Consider the following 23,588-nt stretch of genomic DNA (forward strand, 5'->3'; position numbering starts at 1 on the left):
GAAGACAAAAAAATGTCGAAACGTTGGGAACAATGCAATATACAAATGGGAAATTTTAGAAACTAATAAACGGACCAAAATAATAACCAAAATAAGACAACTTTGTATAAATTTTTATTGTAAGTGTTGTTTCAGAAGAAAAACATTTTAAACATTCTACACATAAAGTTGGTAAATTTTATAGCAAACCACACATCAACTGTTGACCGCCTTACACACGTATTAAAGTTCTTATCTATTAAATAATTCGATAATATGAGGTTGTTTTTATTTTTTGTAGAATGAAATTATATTCACTTTTCGGTGGGGATTTTTTGCGGAAATACTTTCGAAATTTTGGGAATCTCTCTCGCAAAAATCTGGCAACAGTGTTTTTGGCCGGTATTATCGGCATATATCGATGGACGAAAGACTGTCTTGTTAGATGTGTAAATGCTGTTTTACTCTCTCTCTCTTCCAACACTCTCCCTGTACAGAATGATGGGGGTGAGTACCTGCATTATTTGCTGCTATTGGACACTCCGTAAAGCAGACTCCTCTCAAAAATTGGATAATTTCCGTGAGACTCTTGTTATAATATCACATTAAAATTAACCTTTCGAAATTTCGATGTGTTTCAAATGGAATAGAAAATTTATTTTATTTAATTATTTATTTATTTATTAATTAATTACATTTACAATAAAATTATAAATATAATTATAAGCTCTGACTGCTAGGGTCTTAAGCTTAGAAAATTTATCTCGATTGACAACTCTCTCTATAAACCTCTAAGGTTTATAGGATTTCAATTTCCATCGAAAAAATCAATATTTGATTTTTGTCAAACTATTTCTTATTTACAGTGACACCTTAACGTTTGCAGCAATTTCTCACCAACACCCCCCTCCCCCCATAACGGCATAAATTGCCACTTAAAAACACTTTGCGTGACTTAAAAAAAAGAACAGAAAAGACACAAGCACTCCCTTAAATCAAGTGCACTCACTTGATGGCAGTCAACTTTTGTTATCTTTCAACGTCATTTTAGATCTTCCTCTCTCTTCTCTTGTCTCCTACCTCTTGTTGTTTGCTCTCTTATCACCAAGAACGAACATTCAATGAGGAAAGACCATTCACTATGACATTCCCTTAACTGTAGTCTTTGAACTATGGCAATTCGTTTTATTCTTTCATTCGGTCTTCATTTTTAGTCGGTCTTCATGGTTGGGCTCATTGCCCATCTTGATGGGCTAAACGACAGCAAAACCATCATCGTCATCATCATCACAACAATTTCCTGATTCTTTATCTTGGGCTTGACTTTTGTAGTAATTCGTTTTGTTTGTTGCCTTTCCACACACACTCACACACACACACAAGTTCCAACAACCACGAGTATTTGATAAACTTCCAAACAAATTTTCCTAATGAGCTGTTTTAATGATACTCAGCCAACAGTGTATCTCACTTGTTCATGTCATTGCTTCATGTCGGTAACATTTGCAACAACATTTGCTTCACACATACAAAAGACACAATGTTGTAAACATATCCATAAAGTCAAAATACACAATGTAAGTAGGCAAATGGAAAACAATATCCAAACAGTAGCTTTATTAAGTAATGATTAATTTCACTAAAAAACACAGCAAGCACAAGCAAATGCCAGTCAGAAAGGAAATTATTGCCTACTGCACCAGGCTGTGAAAAATCATCTAAAGATTATTCTTATAAGAAATTGCATCTAAAAATAATTTCTCTATAGAAAATTTTGTCAAAATGTAATTTCTAAAGAAAATTTTGTAAAAATTTTATTTCTATAATATTTTATTTCTATAGAAAATTTTGTCAGAATTTTATTTCTATAGAGCATTTTTTCAAAATTATATTTCTGTAGAAAATTTTGTCAGAATTTTATTTCTATAGAGAATTTTGTCAAAATTTTATTTCTATAGAAAATTTTATCAAAATTTTATTTCTATAGAAAATTTTGTCAAAATTTTATTTTATAGAATAATTTTATTTCTATAGAAAACTTTATCAAAATTGTATTGTATTTTGCTAAAATTTTATTTCTATAGAGAATTTTGTCAAAATTTTATTCTATAGAAAATTTTGTGAAAATTTCATTTCTATAGAAAATTTTGTCAAAATTTTATTTCTATAGAACATTTTATCAAAATTTTATTTCTATAGAAAATTTTGTCAAAATTTTATTTCTATACAAAATTTTGTCAAAATTTCATTTCTATAGAAAATTTTGTGAAAATTTTATTTCTATAGAAAATGTTGTCAAAATTTTATTTCTTAAGAAAATTTTGTCAAAATTTTATTTCTATAGAGAATTTTGTAAAAATGTTATTTCTATAGAAAATTTTGTGAAAATGTTATTTCTATGTAATATTTTATATCTTAAGAAGATTTTGTCAACATTTGATTTCTATAGAAAATTTTATCAAAATTTTATTTCTATAGAAAATTTTGTGAACATTTTATTTCTATAGAAAATGTTGTCAACATTTTATTTCTATCGAAAATTTTATCAAAATTTTATTTCTATAGAAAACTAGCGTAACCCGGCCCGCTTCGCTGCGCCTTCCGAAGCGTATTTGTAGGAACATTTTACGTTAACTTAGTCAACCATATTCTTCGTGCTGAAAACAAATTCGAAAAGATTTGTATTCTTTCAAACAAATCGAACTACTTGCTTTTTCGTTTATAGGTACAAATACGGCGGATATGCATATGTAATACGGTTCGTCTTAAAAAATGTCGGGGAGAGGATGTACCCTTTGCTCCAAATTTTTTAAATAATGTTATGTATTCAAGTAGTTAGGTTAAAGTGGCAGACCGATTAAGATTCAGGCTCACTTAGACTATTCAGTCCATTGTGATATTTCAAGTAGTTGGACAATCTTCTATATTTCTTGTGAATTTTAAGTATGGTTTGTCAAGGAAAGGTATTCTTCTCCTCAACATATCTGAAAATTAACCACTATATTATAATAACATACAAAGAATTACTGTTTCCCATCCAATAAATCGGAAAAGGCAAAAGTAGTAAAAAAGTTTACCACATTAAAATTTGCTAAAATGTTGGGAAATGATACACCCTCTATGTTGGCTGCCAATTTCATGTAAATTTAACTTCTTTACTAAAAAGAAGTCTGGCAGAAGCCTGCGCAAAAATCATAAAATTATGTACCGAGTTCCCATTTACGGACAACCCTCTACTTTCAATTTAAGAAAAAAAAAAACGGACAAAAGGGAACCCTCTCCCCACCTTCGCTCCACTATCGGACTATCACTTACCCTATATTAATTTCACAACTACGCAATGGTCCCTATAAATTCTATCGAAGTAAATCGACAAAGTTTATTTCAATTTTCCTCTTCCCCAACCTGATATCGAAAAATCATATACTAATTTAAAACGCATATATAAATTTAATCAGGGACCACGTTCCCTGTAAATTTCAAGTAGATAGGAGATGTTTAAATTTTCCTCTATTGTTTTAAAGGGACGTCAGTTTCCCCGATACAATATCGACAAACACCGTAGTGAATAGCACCCCTAAACTTCTCTGAAAATTCTTGAAACTTTCCTTTAAGTGTGGGGCAAGGAAGGTTACCTCTTCGTTCATAACCTTCCCCCACTGCCATGGTAAATTTCAAGAAAACTTAAGAATTTTTGGCTTTTTTTCTTTTTGCAGTTTTAGAGGAGGACTTCCTCCCCGACCAAATATCGAAAAGTGATGTAGCGTATCTTTTGTAAACGTCCCAGAAAATGTCAAGCAAATTATAAGCCTAATAGGGCGGCCTCTCTTCCGTCCAAATATCACAAAATCAGGTATAAGCTATTAATATCGTAACCTCTCCCCAGTCCTCTGTAAATTTCAAGTAACTCGGTAAAGTTTAATTGTTTCTCTGTATGTACTTAAGAGAAGCCGATGTCTCCCTATGCCCTTTTATTTTTATTAAAAAACCAGGAACCTGATATAAATTGCATAACCTCACCATTTTTTCCGTAAAATTTGAGTCGGGGGAGTTCAGTTTTGTTTTCACTGTACTTCAAAAACAAAAAAAAAGGCGGACAAAGGGGTGGTCCCCCTCCCCGACCAAATATCGAAAAATAATGTAGTGGATTTTTGTCTAGATACCAACCCCAACATTCAATGAAAATTTCAAGCAAATCGCATAATTTTGTTCCAAGTTTCAAAAAGTAGGGCAAGGGGAGGTCTCCCTCCCCGTCCACATATGAAATCATCAGGTACCCCATATTAATTCCATAACCTCACCGCATGTTCTCTGTAAATCTCAGATAACTTAGAGAATTTTAGTTTTTTTCACTGTATTTTAAAAAAAGTCGAACAAAAAGGAGGTCCCCCTCCACCACCAAATATCGAAATATAAAGTAGCGGATCTTTGTCTAGATGCCAACCCCAACCTTCAATGAAAATTTCAAGCAAATCGGTCAACTTTGGTCCAATTTTCAAAAAGTCCGACAAAGGGGAGGTCCCTCTCCACGACCAGGAGTCAAAAAATGAGGTACCCTATTTTCACCACATGAACGCCCCCTACGATCTCTGAAAGTTTCAAGTAAATCGGTTCAGCCGTTTCGGAGCCAACTCGGAACATACAAACAAACAATCAAACAAACAAACATAGATTGCATTTTATATATATAGATTTTATTTCTATAGAATGTTTTGTCAAAATTATATTTCTATACAAAATTTTATTTTTATAGAAAATTTTGTCAACATTTTATATCTATAAAAAAATTTGTCAAAAATTTAATTTTATTTCTATAGAAAATTTTATCAAAATTTTATTTCTATAGAAAATTTTGTCAAAATTTTATTTCTATAGCAAATGTTGTCAAAATTTTATTTCTGAAGACAATTTTATCAAAATGTTATTTCTATTGAAAATGTTGTCAAGATGTTAGTTCTATAGAAAATTTTATCTTTTTTAAGAAAATTTAATGAAAATTTTATTTCTTAAGAACATTTTGTCAACATTTTATTTCTTTAGAAAATTTTATCAAAATTTTATTTCTTTAGAAAATTTTGTCAAAATTTTATTTCTATAGACAATTTTGTCAAAATTTTATTCTATAGAAAATTTTGTCAGAATTTTATTTCTATTGAAAATTTTGTGAAAATTTTATTTCTTAAGAAAATTTTGTGAAAATTTTATTTCTATAGAAAATTTTGACAAAATTTTATTTCTATAGAAAATTTTGTGAAAATTTTTTTTCTATAGAAAATTTAGTGAAAATTTTATTTCTTAAGAAAATTTTATCAAAATTTTATTCTATAGGAAATGTTGTCACAATTGTATTTCTATAGAAAATTTTGTCAAAATTTTATTTATTAAAGGCAACAAACAAAACGAATTACTATAGGAAATGTTGTCAAAATTGTATTTCTATAGAAAATTTTGTCAAAATTTTATTTCTATAGAAAATTCTGTGAATATTTTATTTCTATAGAAAATTTTGTGAAAATTTAATTTCTATAGAAAATTTTGTAAAAATTTTATTTCTTAAGAAAATTTTGTAAAAATTTTATTTCTTAAGAAAATTTGGTCTAGATTTTATTTCTATAGAAAATGTTGTCAAAATTTTATTTTTATAGAAGATGTTGTCAAAATTTTATTTCTATAGAAAATTTTGTCGAAATTTTATTTTATTTTTATTTTATGTCAAACTTTTATTTCTATTCTTTGTGAAAAAAATATTTTGTAAAAAATTTATTCTATAGAAAATGTTGTCAAAATTTTATTTCTTAAGAAAATTTTGTAAAAATTTTATTTCTTAAGAAAATTTGGTCTAAATTTTATTTCTATAGAAAATGTTGTCAAAATTTTATTTTTATAGAAGATGTTGTCAAAATTTTATTTCTATAGAAAATTTTGTCGAAATTTTATTTTGTTTTTATTTTATGTCAAACTTTTATTTCTATTCTTTGTGAAAAAAAAATATTTTGTAAAAAATTTATTCTATAGAAAATGTTGTCAAAATTGTATTTCTATCGAAAATTTTGTCAAAATGTTATTTTTGTAGAACATTTTGTGAGAATTTTATTTCTATAGAACATTTTGTCAGAATTTTATTTCTACAGAAAATTTTGTCAAGATTTTATTTCTATAGAAAATTTAGTCAAAATTTAATTTTTCTACGAAAACATCAAAAACTGTACCAATAAACCAAACTGTAAAAAATCTACCATTTTTGGTAGAATTCTAAGTGATTTTGAAAAAAATCTAAAAAAAATTAGTGCAAATCGGTTAAGATGAAAAATTCTATCTTTTCTATGAAAATTCACCTTAGGTTAGGTTAAAGTGGCAGCCCGATTAAATTTCAGGCTCACTTAGACTATTCAGTCCATTGATGAATTATGATGAATTTTCTATGAAAATTCACCTCACGATGAAATTTCTATGAAAATTCACCTTACGATAAATTTTCTATGAAAATTCACCTAAATATGAATTTTCTTTAAAAATGCACCTAATATGAACTTTCTATAAAAATGCACCTAAATATTAATTTTCTATGTAAATACACCTAACGATGAATTTTGATGAAGTTTCTGTGGAAATTCCTCTAACGATGCATTTTCTATGGTTTGCTTTTGATAATGCAATTTTAGCTCGATGTTTTACCTTTCCCTTTAATTTACGTTTTATTGTATTAGCTATAACAATTTTCTATGAAAATTCATCGTTAGGCGAATTCCCCTTTTAGGTGAATTCACATAGAAATTTCGTCTTAAATAATTTATATAGAAATTTTTTTGTGAAACAATTGCAGGTATTGTGCCATATAAATTTCAATGAAATCGCTCATGTGTAGGCGAATTTTGTCATTATACTGCTCCACGTTAAAGGAACAACTTTTCGTGAAAAAAGAAACAAACAATTATATTAATTCTCTGTAAAAATTACGAAAACTTTGCCATCTTCACAAATGCGCCAATTGAAAATTTTGTTGCAGCTATGAAGTTAGGAAAAATATTTGTTTTAGATTTCTAACCGCTGCGAATGTGAACACAAAATGTGTCATAATCATGGAATGCAAAAAGTCGCTGTAATAAAATCACTTTTTGCTTTGCACTCATATAAAACTTTTCCATTATTATGGCAAGAAGCTAAGTCAGTTAACTTTTAGGAACCCTACGTAACTTCGCATTTGCTTTTTTTATCCTTAATATGTTCCTTAGTAAACATGGTTTATACCACCAAAAATTTGCCACTTCCTTGATGTAACGCATCGATTTAAAGTAGATTTCATTGTCTTTCGTTTACTATAACGCAGTGTGAAGATAAGGAGAGGAAAAGCTAGGCAATTGGAAAAATTGTCGAAAAGTTCATAAAGGATCAGTGGCAAATCAAATTCCACCCAGCATGTTTCGTTGTTAGCATCAAGTGTTGCTGCAGCAGCTTATGCTTCGGAATATGCTTCTACTCGCATATTCCTGATGTTGATGTGGTGGTGGTGGTGCAACATTCATTCGCCTTAGTTGTCAACACATGTCCTCTCTCTCTCTCTGTCTGCATTTCCATAATTTATTCCAGGAATATTGTAAAATTTTTGATGACTTTATAGAAGGAAGGTTTTTTGAGAGAGAGAGAGAGAGAGAGAGAGTCAACTCTCTGTTTTTTTTTATACTTTCCAAGATTTTGCATATTTTATGCATAGTTTTAACAAAACTATGGACAAGTTTGACATGTTGAGGATAGGAAAAACGTTATTGTTTTTCTTTTAATATGTTGTGAGAAATTTTTGTGAAATATTTAGAAAAGAAGGAGATACATTTTAGGTGGGTTGAGGTTGTCCACAAGATGACCTACAGAAAACTAATTCGTGAATTGTAATGGTGGACTAGACCGCATATTTTATTTCGCCTTGGTTTAAATCCTTTGTATTTTCTGTGTATCTTTTCAATATTTATCAAATTTGTTGCAAATTTCAAATTAGATTGCTACCACAAAAAATTTTGTTAACGAATTGCAATGTTGTCAAATGTCGGTTTTGATTGTCATGGAGGATAAAGTGTATGTTAAGTAAAAATTCGTAACTTATTTTTAAGCCTAAAGGAAACATACGAGGGTTGCCTTTTATTTGGCGGAATTGGGCGACCCAAGTGTTACAATGTACCAACTGGCAGCTCTATCGTAAAACTTGACATTTTTGGGTTTATACACCGAAAAACATATCGACCTAATTTAAAATATTATGTAACCTAAATTTTTAGGACACCCAATTTTAATTATGAGAATCATTGATTTTAAAAATTTATTATTTACAATTTGGACACAATTTTTTGAACCTTTGTAATAAGTTTTAAATAAATAATCTTTAAATTAACTGAAATAGTGAATATTAGGATTAGGGATAAGAAAGTTTAATTATGAAACACAATTAGCAATTTAATAATTTATCTTTAATTATATTCACTTATACATTTGCTAAAATAAGCAGGTCAAAATTAATGCCTCATTAAAAGTTTTCCAAGTGCTTAATGTCATTTGCGTTTAGATCATAAATTCAGCCTCATTTGTAAGAATGTGTATGTGTGTAAAATCAATGGCATTATATGTGAACACACTCAAAAAAGGATACACTAAAAATTATTATGTTTTGTATAAAATTTACCTAAAAAAGATTATACACAAATGAAGAAAAACATTTTAAAAAATTTCAATTTCCTGCAAAATAGTTTAACATTTTCTTAGAAAATTTTAAATTTTACCAAAAAATCATCCATCGTGAACTAAAGACGTTTTTGCAATTTTCAACTCCATTGTCAAGTAGAAAAAATTTTATAGGTCTAATAAGAAATATTTCCCTTTGGCATTTGTAATATAGTTTAGTAAAAATTCCCAAAAATCACCCTAAATTGTCTTTCTTGTGGGCTTCATTTTTTTTGAGTGCATTTTCACCATTTCCAATATGCTACCATTATGTAAAACCATTGTAATCGAATTGTTATGACCCAAAAATATTATGGCATTTTTGCGTTCATATTTCGCCACAGTAGCATTAGCATACGTAAAATTAGCCATGGCCAAAATGTTTTGCTATGTTCAATTTGTGTAATTAGCTACAGCCATAAATATTCTCGAGCAAAAATATTTGCTACTATTGGGGATTAACAGGGCGAGAGTATCTCATTCATTTGTACATGTGAAAACGATCTCTGGATTAGCCACCAATACCAAAGCAAATGTGTGTGTAATTTATGCCACACGTTTTTAGTGATATTCAAAATTGCATTTCTCCCCCATAAATATTATCCATTCACTCTCTCTCCTTTGTGTATATATATATGGGTGTGTGTGATTATGTGTAAAAGGAGAATGTTTCCGTTGTTTCTTTTTTTTTGGGTAAATAAAATGATTATACTCTTTCGGTTTGTTTGGTTGCATGTGCTTCTGTGTGCGGTGTGTATGTGTAAGTGGTCATTTATGTTTTCCTAATCCATGGTCATTAATGGATGTCATGGCCATTGATGATTATTGTAGTGGAAATTGTATGATTTAAATTGAATTATTGCAATATAGCCAATTTTCTACAGCCAAATATTGAATTTATATGTAATATAGGATTTTTCCGGGAAAGAGAAGGGAAATTCCAGAGAATTCCCGGGACAAGCGTGTAATGAATCGTTAAATGTATACACCTACTTAACTATCGATTAGACTGAATTAATTTACATATATATAAACAATTGTTAAACTCACCAATAATATTGCCTATTCAAGGCTTACCTGAAAATAAAGAATAATTATAGTAATCAATTTATGAAATATTTTCCTATGTAAATAAAAAAAAATTAAAAAACAAAAAAAAAAAAAAACAAACTACGTAAGTTTTGTGAATGAGGAAGAGGTGAAGGCAACATTGCTTCAATAATGCACAGATAACAAACATATACCAAATCTTCAACATGTGAGAATATTGTTGAGAGACCGAAGAGAGAATTTAGAGATAAAATTTGAAGAGTTCTTGAAACCAACAAAATACACAAGAACAAGAGCAATAAACCGAAAAGGGGACAAAAATAATTGTAAAATGAAATACAACCAGAGTTGCCAATATTTTTTGGATCTTGTTCGCAAATTATTATGCTTTTGTCCCCGAAAATCCGCAATTTAAATTAAAATTCTTCACAAACATCCCCAATATTTTTTTATAAAGAAAAAAATTAAGAAATAGGCTCTGCTGTAGAAAATTAGTAATAATAGTAAAAAAATTGTAGTAATAAATATTTAAAAAATATAAAAAGTATTGTCAAAGATCAAGATTTCGAAACACAACCACAGTTGCTACTCGTATTAAAAATTGTGTACCGAAATTTGAAGAAAATGTTATCACAAATCTACCAAATTAAAAAAAAAAAAATTGACAAACATATTATTCCTCTGTTGGTTAAGCTACTCGTGCAGTTTATTTCTTATTGCTTTGATTTCAGCTTACTACCATGCGTTGACTAAACTAAATCGGTAGTTTAACCAACAGAAAAAAATATTGCCGATATTTTATTTCCATAGAAGATTTTGTCAAAATTTGATTTCTATACACAGTTTTGTCAAAATTTTATTTCTAAAAAAAATTAGTCAACATTTTATTTCTATTGAAAATTTTGACAAAATTGTTAAAATAATTTTGTCAAAATTTTATTTCTATAGAAAATTTTGTCTACATTTTATTTCTATAGAAAAAGTTGTCAAAATTTTATTTCTATAGCAAATGTTGTTAAAATTTTATTTCTATATACAGATTTGTCAAAATTTTATTTCTATACAAAATGTTGACAAATTTTATTGCTATAGAAAATTTGGTCAAAATTTTATTTCTATAGAAAAATTTGTCAAAATATTTTTTTCTAAAGAAAGTTTTGTGAAAATTTTAGTTCTAAAAAAAATTTAGTCAAAATTTTATTTCTATAGAAATTTTTGTCAAAATTTTATTTCCATAGAAAATTTTGTCAAAATTGTACTACTATACATAATTTTGTCAAAATGCTTTTTCTATATAAAATTATATCAACATTTTATTTCCATAGAAAATTTTGTCAAGATTTTATTTATATAAAAAATTTTTACAAAATTGAATTTTTATAGAAAATTTTGACATTTTATTTCTATAAAAAATATTGTCAAAATTTTATTTCTATAGAAAATGTTGCAAACATATTATTCCTCTGTGGGTTAAGCTACTCTTGCAGTTTAGTTAACGTAATTGTATTTCTATAGAAATTTATGTCCAATTTTATTTCTTATTGCTTTGATTTCAAGTTACAACCATGCGGTTGGAAATGGAAAAAGAAGAGTAGGCACGCTCAAAATAAACCCAGCCATGTGAATTCAAATCGATGATTTGACAGTGGCATAGGAAAAGAGATATGTTTGTTTCGAATTTATTTCGGCATAAGCCGACTATCAATGTAAAACCTTTTTTCGGAGGGTTCAAGTGTGGTTTTTGTTGGGTTTAATAAACTGCCTGAATTTAGTTTTGCTGCAAGAGAGAGTGCGTCCATCCAACCATCTTGCAGTCTATAGAGCTTTGCCCAAATAAATTTGACAAACATTCTTTTCCTCTGTTGGTTAAGCTACACTTGTAGTTTAGTCAATGTATGGTTTTAAGCTGCAATAAAAAACAACAACAATGCTTAAAGAACAAAACCAACAAAACAAAACAAATTTTATTTCCATAGAAAATTTTGTCCAAATTTTACTTTTATAGATAATTATGTCAAAATTTTACTTCTATATATAATTTTGTCGAAATGCTTTTTATACCCTTCACCACTACTGTGGTACAGGGTATAATAAGTTTGTGCATTTGTATGTAACGCCAAGAAATAATTGTCATAGACCCATCTTGTAGTATACCGATCGGCTTAGAATTAAATTCTGAGTCGATTTAGCGATGTCCGTCTGTCTGTCTGTCCGTCCGTCTGTCTGTATATGTAATTTTGTGCACAAAGTACAGGTCGTAGTTTAAGTTCGATCGTCCTCAATTTTGGTATAGGGCCGTTTCTTGGGACAGAGACAAGCGCTATTGGTTTTGGAAAAAATCGGTTCAGATTTAGATATAGCTGCCATATATAGTTATCTCCGATTTGATCATAATTCACGTATTTATGAACCGACGTTCTTCAAATTTTGTACATCTGAATGTTTTGTCAGTCCCGTAAAAACTGCCAAATATGAACTAAATCGGTTCAGATTTATATATAGCTCCCATATATATCTTTCGTCCGATTTTGACTTATATGGCCCCAAAAGCGAGAGTTTTGCCCTGATTTGCTACAAATTTTGCACAACGAGTACGTTTAATAGTATCGTTAATTGTGCCAAATTTAGTTGAAATCGGTTCAGATTTAGATATAGCTCCCCTATATATCTTTCGTCCGATTTTAACTTATATGGCTTCAAAAGCCATAGTTTTGCCCTGATTTGATTAAAATTTTGTACAAGGAGTACGTTTAATAGTATCGTTAATTGTGCCAAATTTAGTTGAAATCGGTTCAGATTTAGATATAGCTCCCATATATATCTTTCGACCGATTTGGGCTTATATGGCCCCAAAAGCCAGAGTTTTGCCCTGATTTGCTTCAAATTTTGCACAACAAGTACGTTTAATAGTATCGTTGAGTGTACTTAATTTGGTCAAAATCGGTTCCGATTTAGATATAGCTCCCATATATATCTTTCATCCGATTTGGATTTATATGGCCTCAAAAGCCAGAGTTTTGCCCTGAGTTGCTTGAAATTTTGCACAAGGAGTACGTTTTATAGTATCATTAATTGTGCAAAATTTAGTTGAAGTCGGTTCTGATTTAGATATAGCTCCCATATATATCATTCACCCGATTTGGACTAATATGCCCACAGAGGCAAAAGTGCTACTCTGATTTACGTGAAATTTTGCAGAGGAAGTAGAATTGAACTTGAAACTTTGCACAGGCAGTAGAATTAAGGTTCTGCATATGCGTGTTTATTTTGGTTGAAATCGGTTCAGATTTTGATATAGCTCCCATATATATCTTTCACCCGATTTTCCGTCATATGACCACAGAGGTCAAAGTTGTTATCCGATTTACGTGAAATTTTGCACAGGGAGTAGATTCAACATAGTAACTATGCATGTGCAATTTGATTGCAATCGGTTCAGATTTCGATATAGATTCCATATATATGTTTTTCCTATTTAGGCAAAACTGGCCGAAATACCTACATTTTCCTTATCAAATCGCCACTGCCAAGTCGAAAACTTATCAAAATTACTCAAATTTTCCTACTACTCTATTACACATCTATCGACCGATAAATCATAAATACACTTTTGCGAAGTTGCCCCAAAATTGGTTCATATTTAAATGTTTCCTATATTTTTTTACTAACATTGTGTTCCACCTCAGCGCATTAGCCGACTTAAATATAAAATCTATAAGTATTGCAGAACTCTGTACAGATCTGCTCAGATATACAGAATATATATGTATGGATTCATATAACATCCAACATATTGGACGGATTTAATATGGTATCGAAAATGTGGACTTACAAAGTGGTGAAGGGTATAATATAGTCGGCCCCGCCCGACTTTAGACTTTCCTTACTTGTTCTATATAAAATTAAATCAAAATTTTATTTCTATATAAAATTTTTCCAAAATATTATTTTTATAGAAACATTTTATTTCTATAGAAAATGTTGTTAAAATTTTATTTCTATAGAAAATTTTGTCAAGATTTTATTTCTATTAAAAATTTTTACAAAATTGAATTTTTGTAGAAAATTTTGACATTCTAGGTCTATAGAAGATATTGTCAAAATTCTATTCCTATAGAAAATGTTGTAAACATTTTATTTTTATAGAAAATTTTGTCAGAATTTTATTTCTATAGAAAATATTGTCAACATTTTACTTCTATAGAAAATTTTTTCAAAATTGGTGTCAACATTTTATACCCTTAAAATAATTTTCAAATTTTATTTCTGTAGAAAATTTAGTCAAAATTTTATTTTGATAGAAAATGTTATAAACATTTTATATTTATAAAATTTTTTTTTTTCAGAATTTTATTTCTATAGAAAATATTGTCAACATTTTAATTCTACAGAAAATTTTTTCAAAATTTTATTTCTATTTATGAATTACATTAAGTTATAGAGGAATATTTTGTAAAGTCTACCAAAACATTAAAAATTCTACCAAACAGTAAAAAAGCAACCATTTTTGGTAGAATCCTAGAGATCACCAAGTTGATGCTTTTTGGAAATCCAAAAGAAAAAACACTAAATTTGGTAACACTGGTAATAGGGGGCCTCTCGTTATAATAAGAGACAAATGAGAGACAAGTGAGAGTACACTACTACTTTAGGCCACATTGAGTCTAAGGCTTTGTGGCAAGCTCCCACAACTACTCTCAATATAACCCCTCACTTCTGTTATAAGGCTAAGTGATAATTCGACTTAAGTTGTTTTTTTTTTTAATGTATGATGCAATTTTTTTTAAGAATTAATTTTTTTTTTTTTTTTTTTTTTTTTTTATTGTAAGTTTATTTCTACATAAATTTAAATTCATTCTTTTAATGGCCTCAGCGCCAAGTAGGCATTGTAGAGGCAAGCGGCAACATTATTATACATAATAAAAAAAAAATATATATATTTATAGAATTAAATAACTGATTGATATAGTATATATTATATAAGTAATTACAAAATATTTATTTGTTTCCTTAATATATAATCTTTACATGCTCTTTTATATGCTGAGATTCTGGTAATGGATTTTATACTCTGTGGTAGATTATTATATTTGAAGCTTGCAGTAAAATCTATTCTTTGTTTACTTTTTTCCAATCTGCACAGCGGAATTCTGAGATTCTGCTGATTTCTTGTATTGCAATGTGTCTGATTTTGTATAAAATTTATTGTATGGTGACCCAATTTATGAATGCATTTATACACGAAAACTAGAACCTGATATTCATGAATTCCATAAATGGTTAGAATATCCTTCGCAGCTGTTGTGAACAAAAGATTTGTTGGGTAGTTCAGTGGTAAATTATAAATAACTTTCAATGCCCTATTTTGACAGAATTGTAGCGATCTTAAAGCATTACAATTACTGTTGTAGCCATAAACACTAGCTAAATAGTTCACATGCGACATTATCAAAGATTGATAAATCATTAGTTTTGTCCTCTCATCGAGTTTCCATTTCAATTTATACAATATACCAATGGCTGGAGCAATCTTTCTCTTCACATCATCAATATGCAAGTCCCATGACATGTTACTTTGGAGAACAATACCCAAATACTTGACATGATTTGTCTCCTCAATGGCCCTTCCATCAATAACCACGCGAAATTCATGATTTATAGCTGTAGAATGAGGGCGAAAACGAACAACCTTTGTCTTACTTGGATTGATAAGTAAACCATTGATCCTGGCAAACTCAAACAACATCGCTGAATCCCTTTCCATGAAAGATTTTAAAGCCACGTCATACTTATAAGGATAAAAAAGGCAAACATCATCCGCAAACATGAAAAGCTTGCCAACAAAGTCCATATTCATTAGGTCATTCAAATATATAGCAAATAGTAGGGGCCCAAGACCACTACCCTGTGGTACACCATAGCAAACGTTACCCAAAAAACTTCGTGTATCCTTAATTTGCACAAACTGTTTCCTATTTGTCAAATAACTTCTGAATAATTTAAGTTCAGGCCCTTGAACACCATAACATTCAAGTTTCTTCAACAAGATTTGATGATCAACCATATCAAAGGCTTTGGTGAAATCAAAAAATATTCCTGCGACTCCACAATAACCTTTATCTAAACCCTGGCAAACATAACGCATTACATTCAAGACTGCATCCTCTGTACCACATCCTCTCCTAAAACCAAATTGCAGATCATAGAGCAACTTATTACATTCAAAATAATTCGACAGTTTCTCGTATATAATCCTCTCAAAGACTTTATCGATAGTTGAGAGTATAGAAATGGGTCTAAAATCTCCCTCAGATTTTGGATTAGCTTTCTTAGGAATTGGAACAGTTTTGTGAATCTTTAGAATATCTGGATATTCGCAAGAATAAATCATCTTATTGAAAATCTCTTTGAGGAATGGTGAAATCTTCTCTACACATTCTTGAATAAATCTCGGAGAAATATTATCATTCCCAGCACTCTTGTCTATCTTCAAGTTTAGAATGGCATCCTTTATCTCCTGCAAATCAATATTCTCCATAAGAAATCTATTATTTAATCTAACAAGTGTACCAAATAGATTTATCGAGTCATCCGGTTTGACTTCGATCTGAGACTTCAAGTCACAAATTGATGAAAGGAAGTAATTATTGAACAAATCCGCCTTCTCTTGGTCACAAACTATTTGCTCACCTTGAGAGTTGGACAGTCTTATTTCATTTGTCTTATTCCTTCCCAAAACCTTATTCAAAAAATCCCACGTCTTCCTTGAATCATTTTCGCTTCGTTTCAAATTTTCAGCATAATAACGAATCCTACAAATTCTTACTGAGGAGCTTATAACCTTGCCTAATCTTTTTAACTGCAGGTTCAATCTAACCTTTTCTCCTATCCCTACTTTACGTCTCTGTCGAAGTAATTTCTCCTTAAACAGTATTAATTCCTGAAGTTCCTTATTAATCCATGGAGCAAGAACAAATCTAATTTCCGTTTTCCTTCTTACAGTATTGGACGATTCTTGAACTGCATGTTGAATAGACGATAATACCTCCTTAGTCAAACCAGTTGCCGTATAAGGCAAAAAATTCCCAGGTAGTATTTCATTTAAAATACTCCTTGCCTTAATAAAATCAACGCAAGTATTTGTAGTCTCTATGAAGCCAGGCGCATTTGCCTGCATTTTAACCTTACAACAAATCAAATTGTGATCTGAAAGCTTACACTCAATCGAATCAATAAACAACCTTGACGATACGTTACTGAAAACATGATCTATACAGGTTCCAGTTTCTGGTCTTGTTATCATATTATGTGCACTTTCACAATCGTAACTCTGAAACATAGAACAGTAATCAACACTTCGTTGGTCCCGGTTTAGATCAATATTTGAATCTCCAACTACAATCAGTTGATTTCTAGCTTGAAGACTCAAAATTTCACTTAAAGAGTTTATGAAGTCATTGACACCGCATTTCTGTGATCTATAGAATGACGTAACCATCAACGGCTTATTCTCAACTTTATATTCGGGAAATTTGACACTTAATACATCCAAGAAATTCACACTTGTAGATAATTCAACAGAATATCGAATTTTGCTGTTTATATATAATGATGTACCACCATATCCATCCTCTCTGCAACAATGAACACTTTCAAAACCTGGCATTGAATATAATTGGGTAATTTCTTTTTTGAACCAAGTTTCCTGTATTGCTATTACATCAGGTAATTTTGGAAATTTACACAATAAGGATTTTAGTCTATTGAATTTATTTAGTGATGCTATGCTCCTTGCATTTAAACTTATAATATTAAAAAAACCACAATTTAACTGAAATATATATTTTTCAAAATCGTTAAATTTAGTAAAATATTGATTTTTAATCATAAATATACAATATAACTATTTTCCAACAAATACTGTAATAACAAAATTGAATTTTAATTTTGATTAGGGGAAACATAACTTGCTCCATCTTCTTCCTCATCATCACTGGGAATAAGTAATTGTCTATTCTGTACATTGGATCTTCTATTCCAGTGCTTGTTTGTTGTTGCTTCCGTGAGGATTTGGTCAACATGTTCTTCAGATCTGATGACAATACTTCTTGAAATTTCAGTTTTTCTACAAAACACCTTTCCATCTTTAGCATAAACTGATTTATAACCGATTGCTTTCAAGGATTTCGTGTAATTGAGCAGACTCAATGTTTCTCTGCTTAAAAAATCATTTATGTAAATATTTTTTGTGTTTTCATTTTCCTTTAGTTTTGGTTTTATGTTCATTAGTTTATCTTTATTTTTCTTGGATGCAAATTTTACCACAACAGCTTTTTTCTCTTGTGTTTTATTTCTATTTGGCAGAAAATATGCATCTTCCACTTCACTTTCAGTCATTTCCACTCCAACATCTTTTGACAGTTTCACAACAACATCCTTGGCATTAACATCATTGTTTACTTTTAGTCCACTTATGATACAATCATTTTTTACAATTCGATCATTTAGATATTTAACAGATGATTGTAAATTTACAACTTCATTCCTTAGCTTCGCATTTTCTCTTTTAATTTCAACAATTTGTTTTTTATTATCTTTCACGTCCTTAATTAATTCATCAAACTTCTCAGACATAAATTTAATCGAATCAGTCAGCTGATCCAATTTTTCCAATTTCTCAAGTTTCTTAAGTTCAGTTTTGATTGTTTTTAGCTCTCTCTTTATTTCTCCATCTTCACCACCCAATGGTTCACATGCTTGGCAGATAAATGCCTCTTTATCATTCTCACACAATCGATTGAATTCTCTCTTGCTCAGACCTGAGCATTGAGAGTGGTAACTGTTACTGCACTTGTCGCACTGTATGAAATCTTCCGATTCCTCTTTGATTTCTTCTTCGCAACGTTTGCACAGAATTTTCTTTTTAGTTTGACTTTTTATCATTCAAATTATTCAATATTAGTTAGTGTGGCAAGAGGGCCCAAAATTTCCCGTCTCATGTCAGCTGGAATAGACCAGTGCTCTCAGGATTTGTTCTCTCGATTTGCTTCACGGATTTGGAATTTTGTCTACACTCTTTGTTTGTTTGTAATGCCTATCCTTCCTAAGAGTATTCAGTTGTTGATAAACGTCGTATTCCAATATGCTTTGTGATCACACCGAGTTATCATTAAGTTATAGTCATCGACAAAAGGAGAAGATGTGGTATCACAATGGACAAGATACTCACGATAAAAGCAATTGGAATGTTGTTCCAAATTTTCCTAAAAATTTGTATTAATTAATATTTTTGCCTTGATGAAAACAATAACTTTTCTAGATTACAAAATTTTAATTTGTTTATCTTCATTAAACAAAATATGAACTAATTACTACGATGTAATAAATTAAATTTTAAAATAACACATGCCAACCTAAATATACTAAAAAAATGTCCTAAAAAAGGTCAATGACCAGATATACTTTTGAACTAGCAAACAATTCTAAGTACTTCAAACGCTTGTCATTCTTTTGAATGGGATGTTAATGTAGTGTTGAGTGTTGTCTATCCTAAAAATTTTCCAGTTTAGTTGCAATTAAATCGTCGTCGTAATTACCTCAAAAACACTTGTAACCTACTCAGTATGCTGTGTCGATGATGAGAGTTTAAAGTTTAGTTAGCTGCTAATTTCGTTGCCTAGTTGCAATGGTATAGATATTGTAAAAATGCTACGTTTTTCCTGGAATCGTCATGACACTTGGTATTTGGTAACAATTTCACTCTAAGTTGAGTGAACTTATTTGATTTCATTTCATTTAATTTAATTCAACTTTGTTTAGTATGTTAGTCTTTATGAAATTATTTGCCTTAGGTATAGTCATAATGGGCTTTGCATTTAATTACAACCAACAATTCAATAGAATACAATTGTCGGCAATGTTTTTAAGATGTAGGGATTTTGGAAAACACGCTGAGTCAGCTTATTGTGAAATGGAAAATTTGTCGTAGAACATCAACCAAAAGCCTTGGAGACTTAAGACCTGTAGGCATCAAATCAAACACGACGCCCCGATGGCTGCGATGATATTGAAGATGTTGGAAGAATGGGCGGAAACACGTCGAACCATCAACATTCTATTGAAAATTTTGTCAAAATTTTATTTCTATAGAAAATTTTGACAAAATTTTATTTCTATAGAAAATTTTGACAAAATTTTATTTCTATAGAAAATTTTGTCAACATTTTTTTTTCTATAGAAAATTTTGCCAAAATTTTATTTCTTTAGAAAAGTTTGTCAAAATTTTATTTATTTAGAAAATTTTGTCAAAATTTTATTTATTTAGAAAATTTTGTCAAAATTTTATTTCTATAGAAAATTTTATCAAAATTTTATTTCTATAGTAAATTTTGTCAAAATTTTATTTCTATAGAAAATTTTGTCGAAATTTTATTTCTATAGAAAATTCTGTCAAAATTTTATTTCTATAGAAAATATTGTAAAATTTTTATTTCCATAGAAAATTTTGTAAAAATTTTAATTCGATAGAAAATTTGTCGAAATTTTATTTCTATAGAATTTTTTTTTCAAAATTTTAGTTCGATAGAAAATTTTGTCAAATTTTTATATCGATAGAAAATTTGTCAAAATTTTATTTCTATAAAAATTTTCTCAAAATTTTATTTCTATAGGAAATTTTATCAAAATTTTATTTCTATAGAAAATTTTGTCAAAATTTTATTTCTATAGAAAATGTTGCCAATTTTCATTTCCATAGAAAATTTTGTCAAAATTTTATTTCTATAGAACATTTTGTCAACATTTTATTTCTATAGAAAATTTTGTCAAAATTTTATTTCGATAGAAAATTTTGTCAAAATTTTATTTCTATAGAAAATGTTGTCACAATTTTATTTCGATAGAAAATTTTGTCAAAATTGTATTTCTATAAAAATTTAGTTAATTTTTTTTTGTTAAAATTTTATTTATATTAAGAGTTTGTCAAACTTTTATTTCTATAGAAATGTTTGTCAAAAAGTTATTTTTATAGAAAAGTTTGTCAAAATTTTATTTCTATAGAAAATTTTTCAAAATTTTATTTCTATAGAAAATTTTGTCAAAATTTTATTTCTTTAGAAAATTTTGTCAAAATTTTTTTTCTATAGAAAATTTTGGCAAATTTTTATTTCTATAGAAAATTTTGTTAAAATTTTATTTCTATAGAAAATTTTGTCAAAATTTTATTTCTATAGCAAATTTTGTCAAATTTTTTTCTATAGAAAATTTTGTCAAAATTTTATTTCCATAGAAAATTTTGTCAAAATTGTATTTCTATAGAAAATTTTGTTTCTATAGAAAATTTTTTCAAAATTTTATTTCGATAGAAAATTTTGTCAAAATTTTATTTCTATAAAAATTTTGTCAAATTTTTATTTCTATAGAAATTTTTTTCAAAATTTTATTTGTATAGAAAATTTTGTTTAAATTTTTGTTCTATAGAAAATTTTATTAACATTTTATTTCAATAGAAAATTTGTCGTAATTTTATTTCTATAGGAAAGTTTGTCAAAATGTTTTATAGAAAATGTTGTGAACATTTTATTTCCATAGAAGATTTTGTCAAAATTTTATTTCTATATTAAATTTTGTGAAAATTTTATTTCGATACAAATTTTTGTCAACATTTTATTCCTGGTTTTATAAAAATGTTTATCAAAATATTATTTCTATAGAAAATTTTGTCAACATTGTTTTTCGATAGAAAATTTTGTCAACATTTTATTTCTATAGAAAATTTTGTCAAAATTTTATTTCTGTAGAAAATTTTGTCAAAATTTTATTTTTAAAGAAAATTTTGTCAAAATTTTATTTCTATAGAAAATTTTGTCAAAATTTTATTTCTATAGAAAATTTTGTCAAGATTTTATTTCTATAGAAAGTTTTGTCAAAAATTTATTGCTATAGAAAATTTTGTCAAATTTTATTTCTATAGAAAATTTTGTCAAGATTGTTTTCTATAGAAAATTTTGTCAAAATTTTATTGCTATAGAAAAATTTTATTTCTATAGAAAATTTTGTCAAAATTCTATTTCTATAGAAAATTTTGTTAAAATTTTATTTCTATAGAAAAGTTTGTCAAAATTTTATTTTGTTAGAAAATGTTGACAAAATTTTATTTCTATTGAAAATTTTGTCAAAATTTTATTTCTATAGAAAATTTTGTCAAAATTTTAATGCAATAGAAAATTTTGTCAAGTTTGTTTTCTATAGAAAATTTTGTCAAAATTTTAATGCTGTAGAAAATTTTGTCAAAATTTTATTGCTATAGAAAATTTTGTCGAAATTTTATTTCTGTATTTGTATAGAACATTTTGTTTAAATTTTATTTCCATAGAAAATGTTGTCAAGATTGTTTTCTATAGAAAATTTTGTCAAAATTTTATTGCTAACATATAGAAAATTTTGTCAAAATTTTATTTGTGTAGAAAATTTTGTCAAAATTTTATTTGTGTAGAATATTTTGTTAAAATATTAGTTCTATAGAAAATTTTGGCAAAATTTTATTTCTATTGAAAATTTTATCAAAACTTTATTTCTATAGCAAATGTTGTCAAAATTTATTCCTATAGAAAATATTGTCGAAAATTTATTTCTATAGAAAATGTTGTCAACAGTTTTTTTCTATAGAAAAATTTGTCAAAATTTTATTTCTATCGAAAATGTTGTCAAAATTTTAGTTCTATAGAAAATGTTGTCAATATTTTTTTTTTTTTTCTGGATAATTATCGTTGACCTTTTTATTTATCTTTAAGAATTATTTTTCATAGTTTCGGCTATAGGTCGATTAAAAAACATAGATATGATGTTTTTCTTTTATTTTTATTTCCAATATTTCGGTTGACTTCGTCAAAACCGTTTTCAGGGATTTGTTCTGGTGTACACAGCTTCAAAAAACAGAGTGTGAAGCTGTGTACACCAGAACAAATCCTTGAAAACGGTTTTGACGAAGTCAACCGAAATATTGGAAATAAAAATAAAAGAAAAACATCATATCTATGTTTTTTAATCGACCTATAGCCGAAACTATGAAAAATAATTCTTAAATATTTTTTTCTATAGAAAATTTTGTCAAAAGTTTATTTCTATAGAAAATGTTGTCAAAATTTATTCCTATAGAAAATTTTGTCAACATTTTATTTCTATAAAAATTTTGTCAACATTTTTTTCTAAAGGAAGTTTTGTCAAAAGTTTATTTCTATAGAAAATTTTGTCAAAATTTATTCCTATAGAAAATTTTGTCAACATTTTATTTCTATAAAAATTTTGTCAAAACTTTTTTTCTATTGAAAATGTTGTGAAGTAGTACTTAGTTAAAGATGAATATTTAGCAAAATCTACCAAAGCATAAGAAATTCTACCAATCTACCACAGAAGGTGAATATTTTCACAGATTATCGCGAACGGAATACGGCAGCATACACATCATATATATATTGCGACATGCCGAAATAAGGGAGAGCGTAAAGGTAAACGAAAAGTGTGAGGTGGCTCGGAGGGCAATGAAGGCAATAGCATCAACAAGGCCCTAAAAGGCTTTGCTTTCTTACGATGCCTTCTTATATTTTATTCTAGAGGTGTGCACGTGACACGAAATTGTCGTGACTCACGAAAATGTTCGTGACTCATGCGTGAGTCGTCACGCCCATGGAAACAGCGTGAGTGTGCGTGACTAAAAAACCAAAATGTCGTGCGTGAGCGTGAGTCAAAAAAATATTATCTTCTTGAGTGTGCGTGAGTAAAGATTTACGTTCACGAAAATAATCCCGCTCACCAACATAAAATGCTTAACTGTTAAATTCATTTCCATTTTTAGT

The 23,588-nt window shown here is 28.4% G+C and overlaps 2 protein-coding genes across 9 annotated transcripts in view; both read right to left on the reverse strand.

Annotated features, from left to right (window-relative positions):
* Positions 1 to 23,588, reverse strand: part of LOC142235782 (sodium-coupled monocarboxylate transporter 2) — a 406,987-nt gene that overhangs the window by 210,520 nt on the left and 172,879 nt on the right. For 3 of the 8 annotated variants that reach the window (XM_075307177.1, XM_075307379.1, XM_075307261.1), the window contains one exon: positions 9,736 to 9,762. The exons of 4 other annotated variants lie outside the window; for them this stretch is intronic. The gene's annotated coding sequence lies outside the window, so the exon portion shown is untranslated. The remainder of the gene's footprint in view (positions 1 to 9,735; positions 9,763 to 23,588) is intronic. One more of the 8 variants, XM_075307104.1, reaches the window with a different exon arrangement.
* Positions 9,752 to 18,678, reverse strand: LOC142235420 (uncharacterized). Its single transcript, XM_075306672.1, has 3 exons — positions 17,703 to 18,678; positions 14,764 to 17,448; positions 9,752 to 9,762 (listed from the first exon to the last, which is right to left on the reverse strand). The coding sequence occupies exons 1-3, from the start codon at positions 18,676 to 18,678 to the stop codon at positions 9,752 to 9,754; spliced, it is 3,672 nt and encodes a 1,223-aa protein (XP_075162787.1).

The sequence above is a fragment of the Haematobia irritans genome, chromosome 1 (genome assembly GCF_050003625.1).
Source record: "Haematobia irritans isolate KBUSLIRL chromosome 1, ASM5000362v1, whole genome shotgun sequence".
Classification (NCBI taxonomy): domain Eukaryota; kingdom Metazoa; phylum Arthropoda; class Insecta; order Diptera; family Muscidae; genus Haematobia; species Haematobia irritans.

Excerpts from the sequence above, each read along its gene's own strand:
- LOC142235420 (XM_075306672.1), bottom strand. The coding sequence starts at position 18,678 with ATGATAAAAAGTCAAACTAAAAAGAAAATTCTGTGCAAACGTTGCGAA. Across the intron at positions 17,449-17,702 it reads TGAGGAAGAAGATGGAGCAA|CAATACAGGAAACTTGGTTC; the intron begins GTTATGTTTCCC and ends CTGATGTAATAG.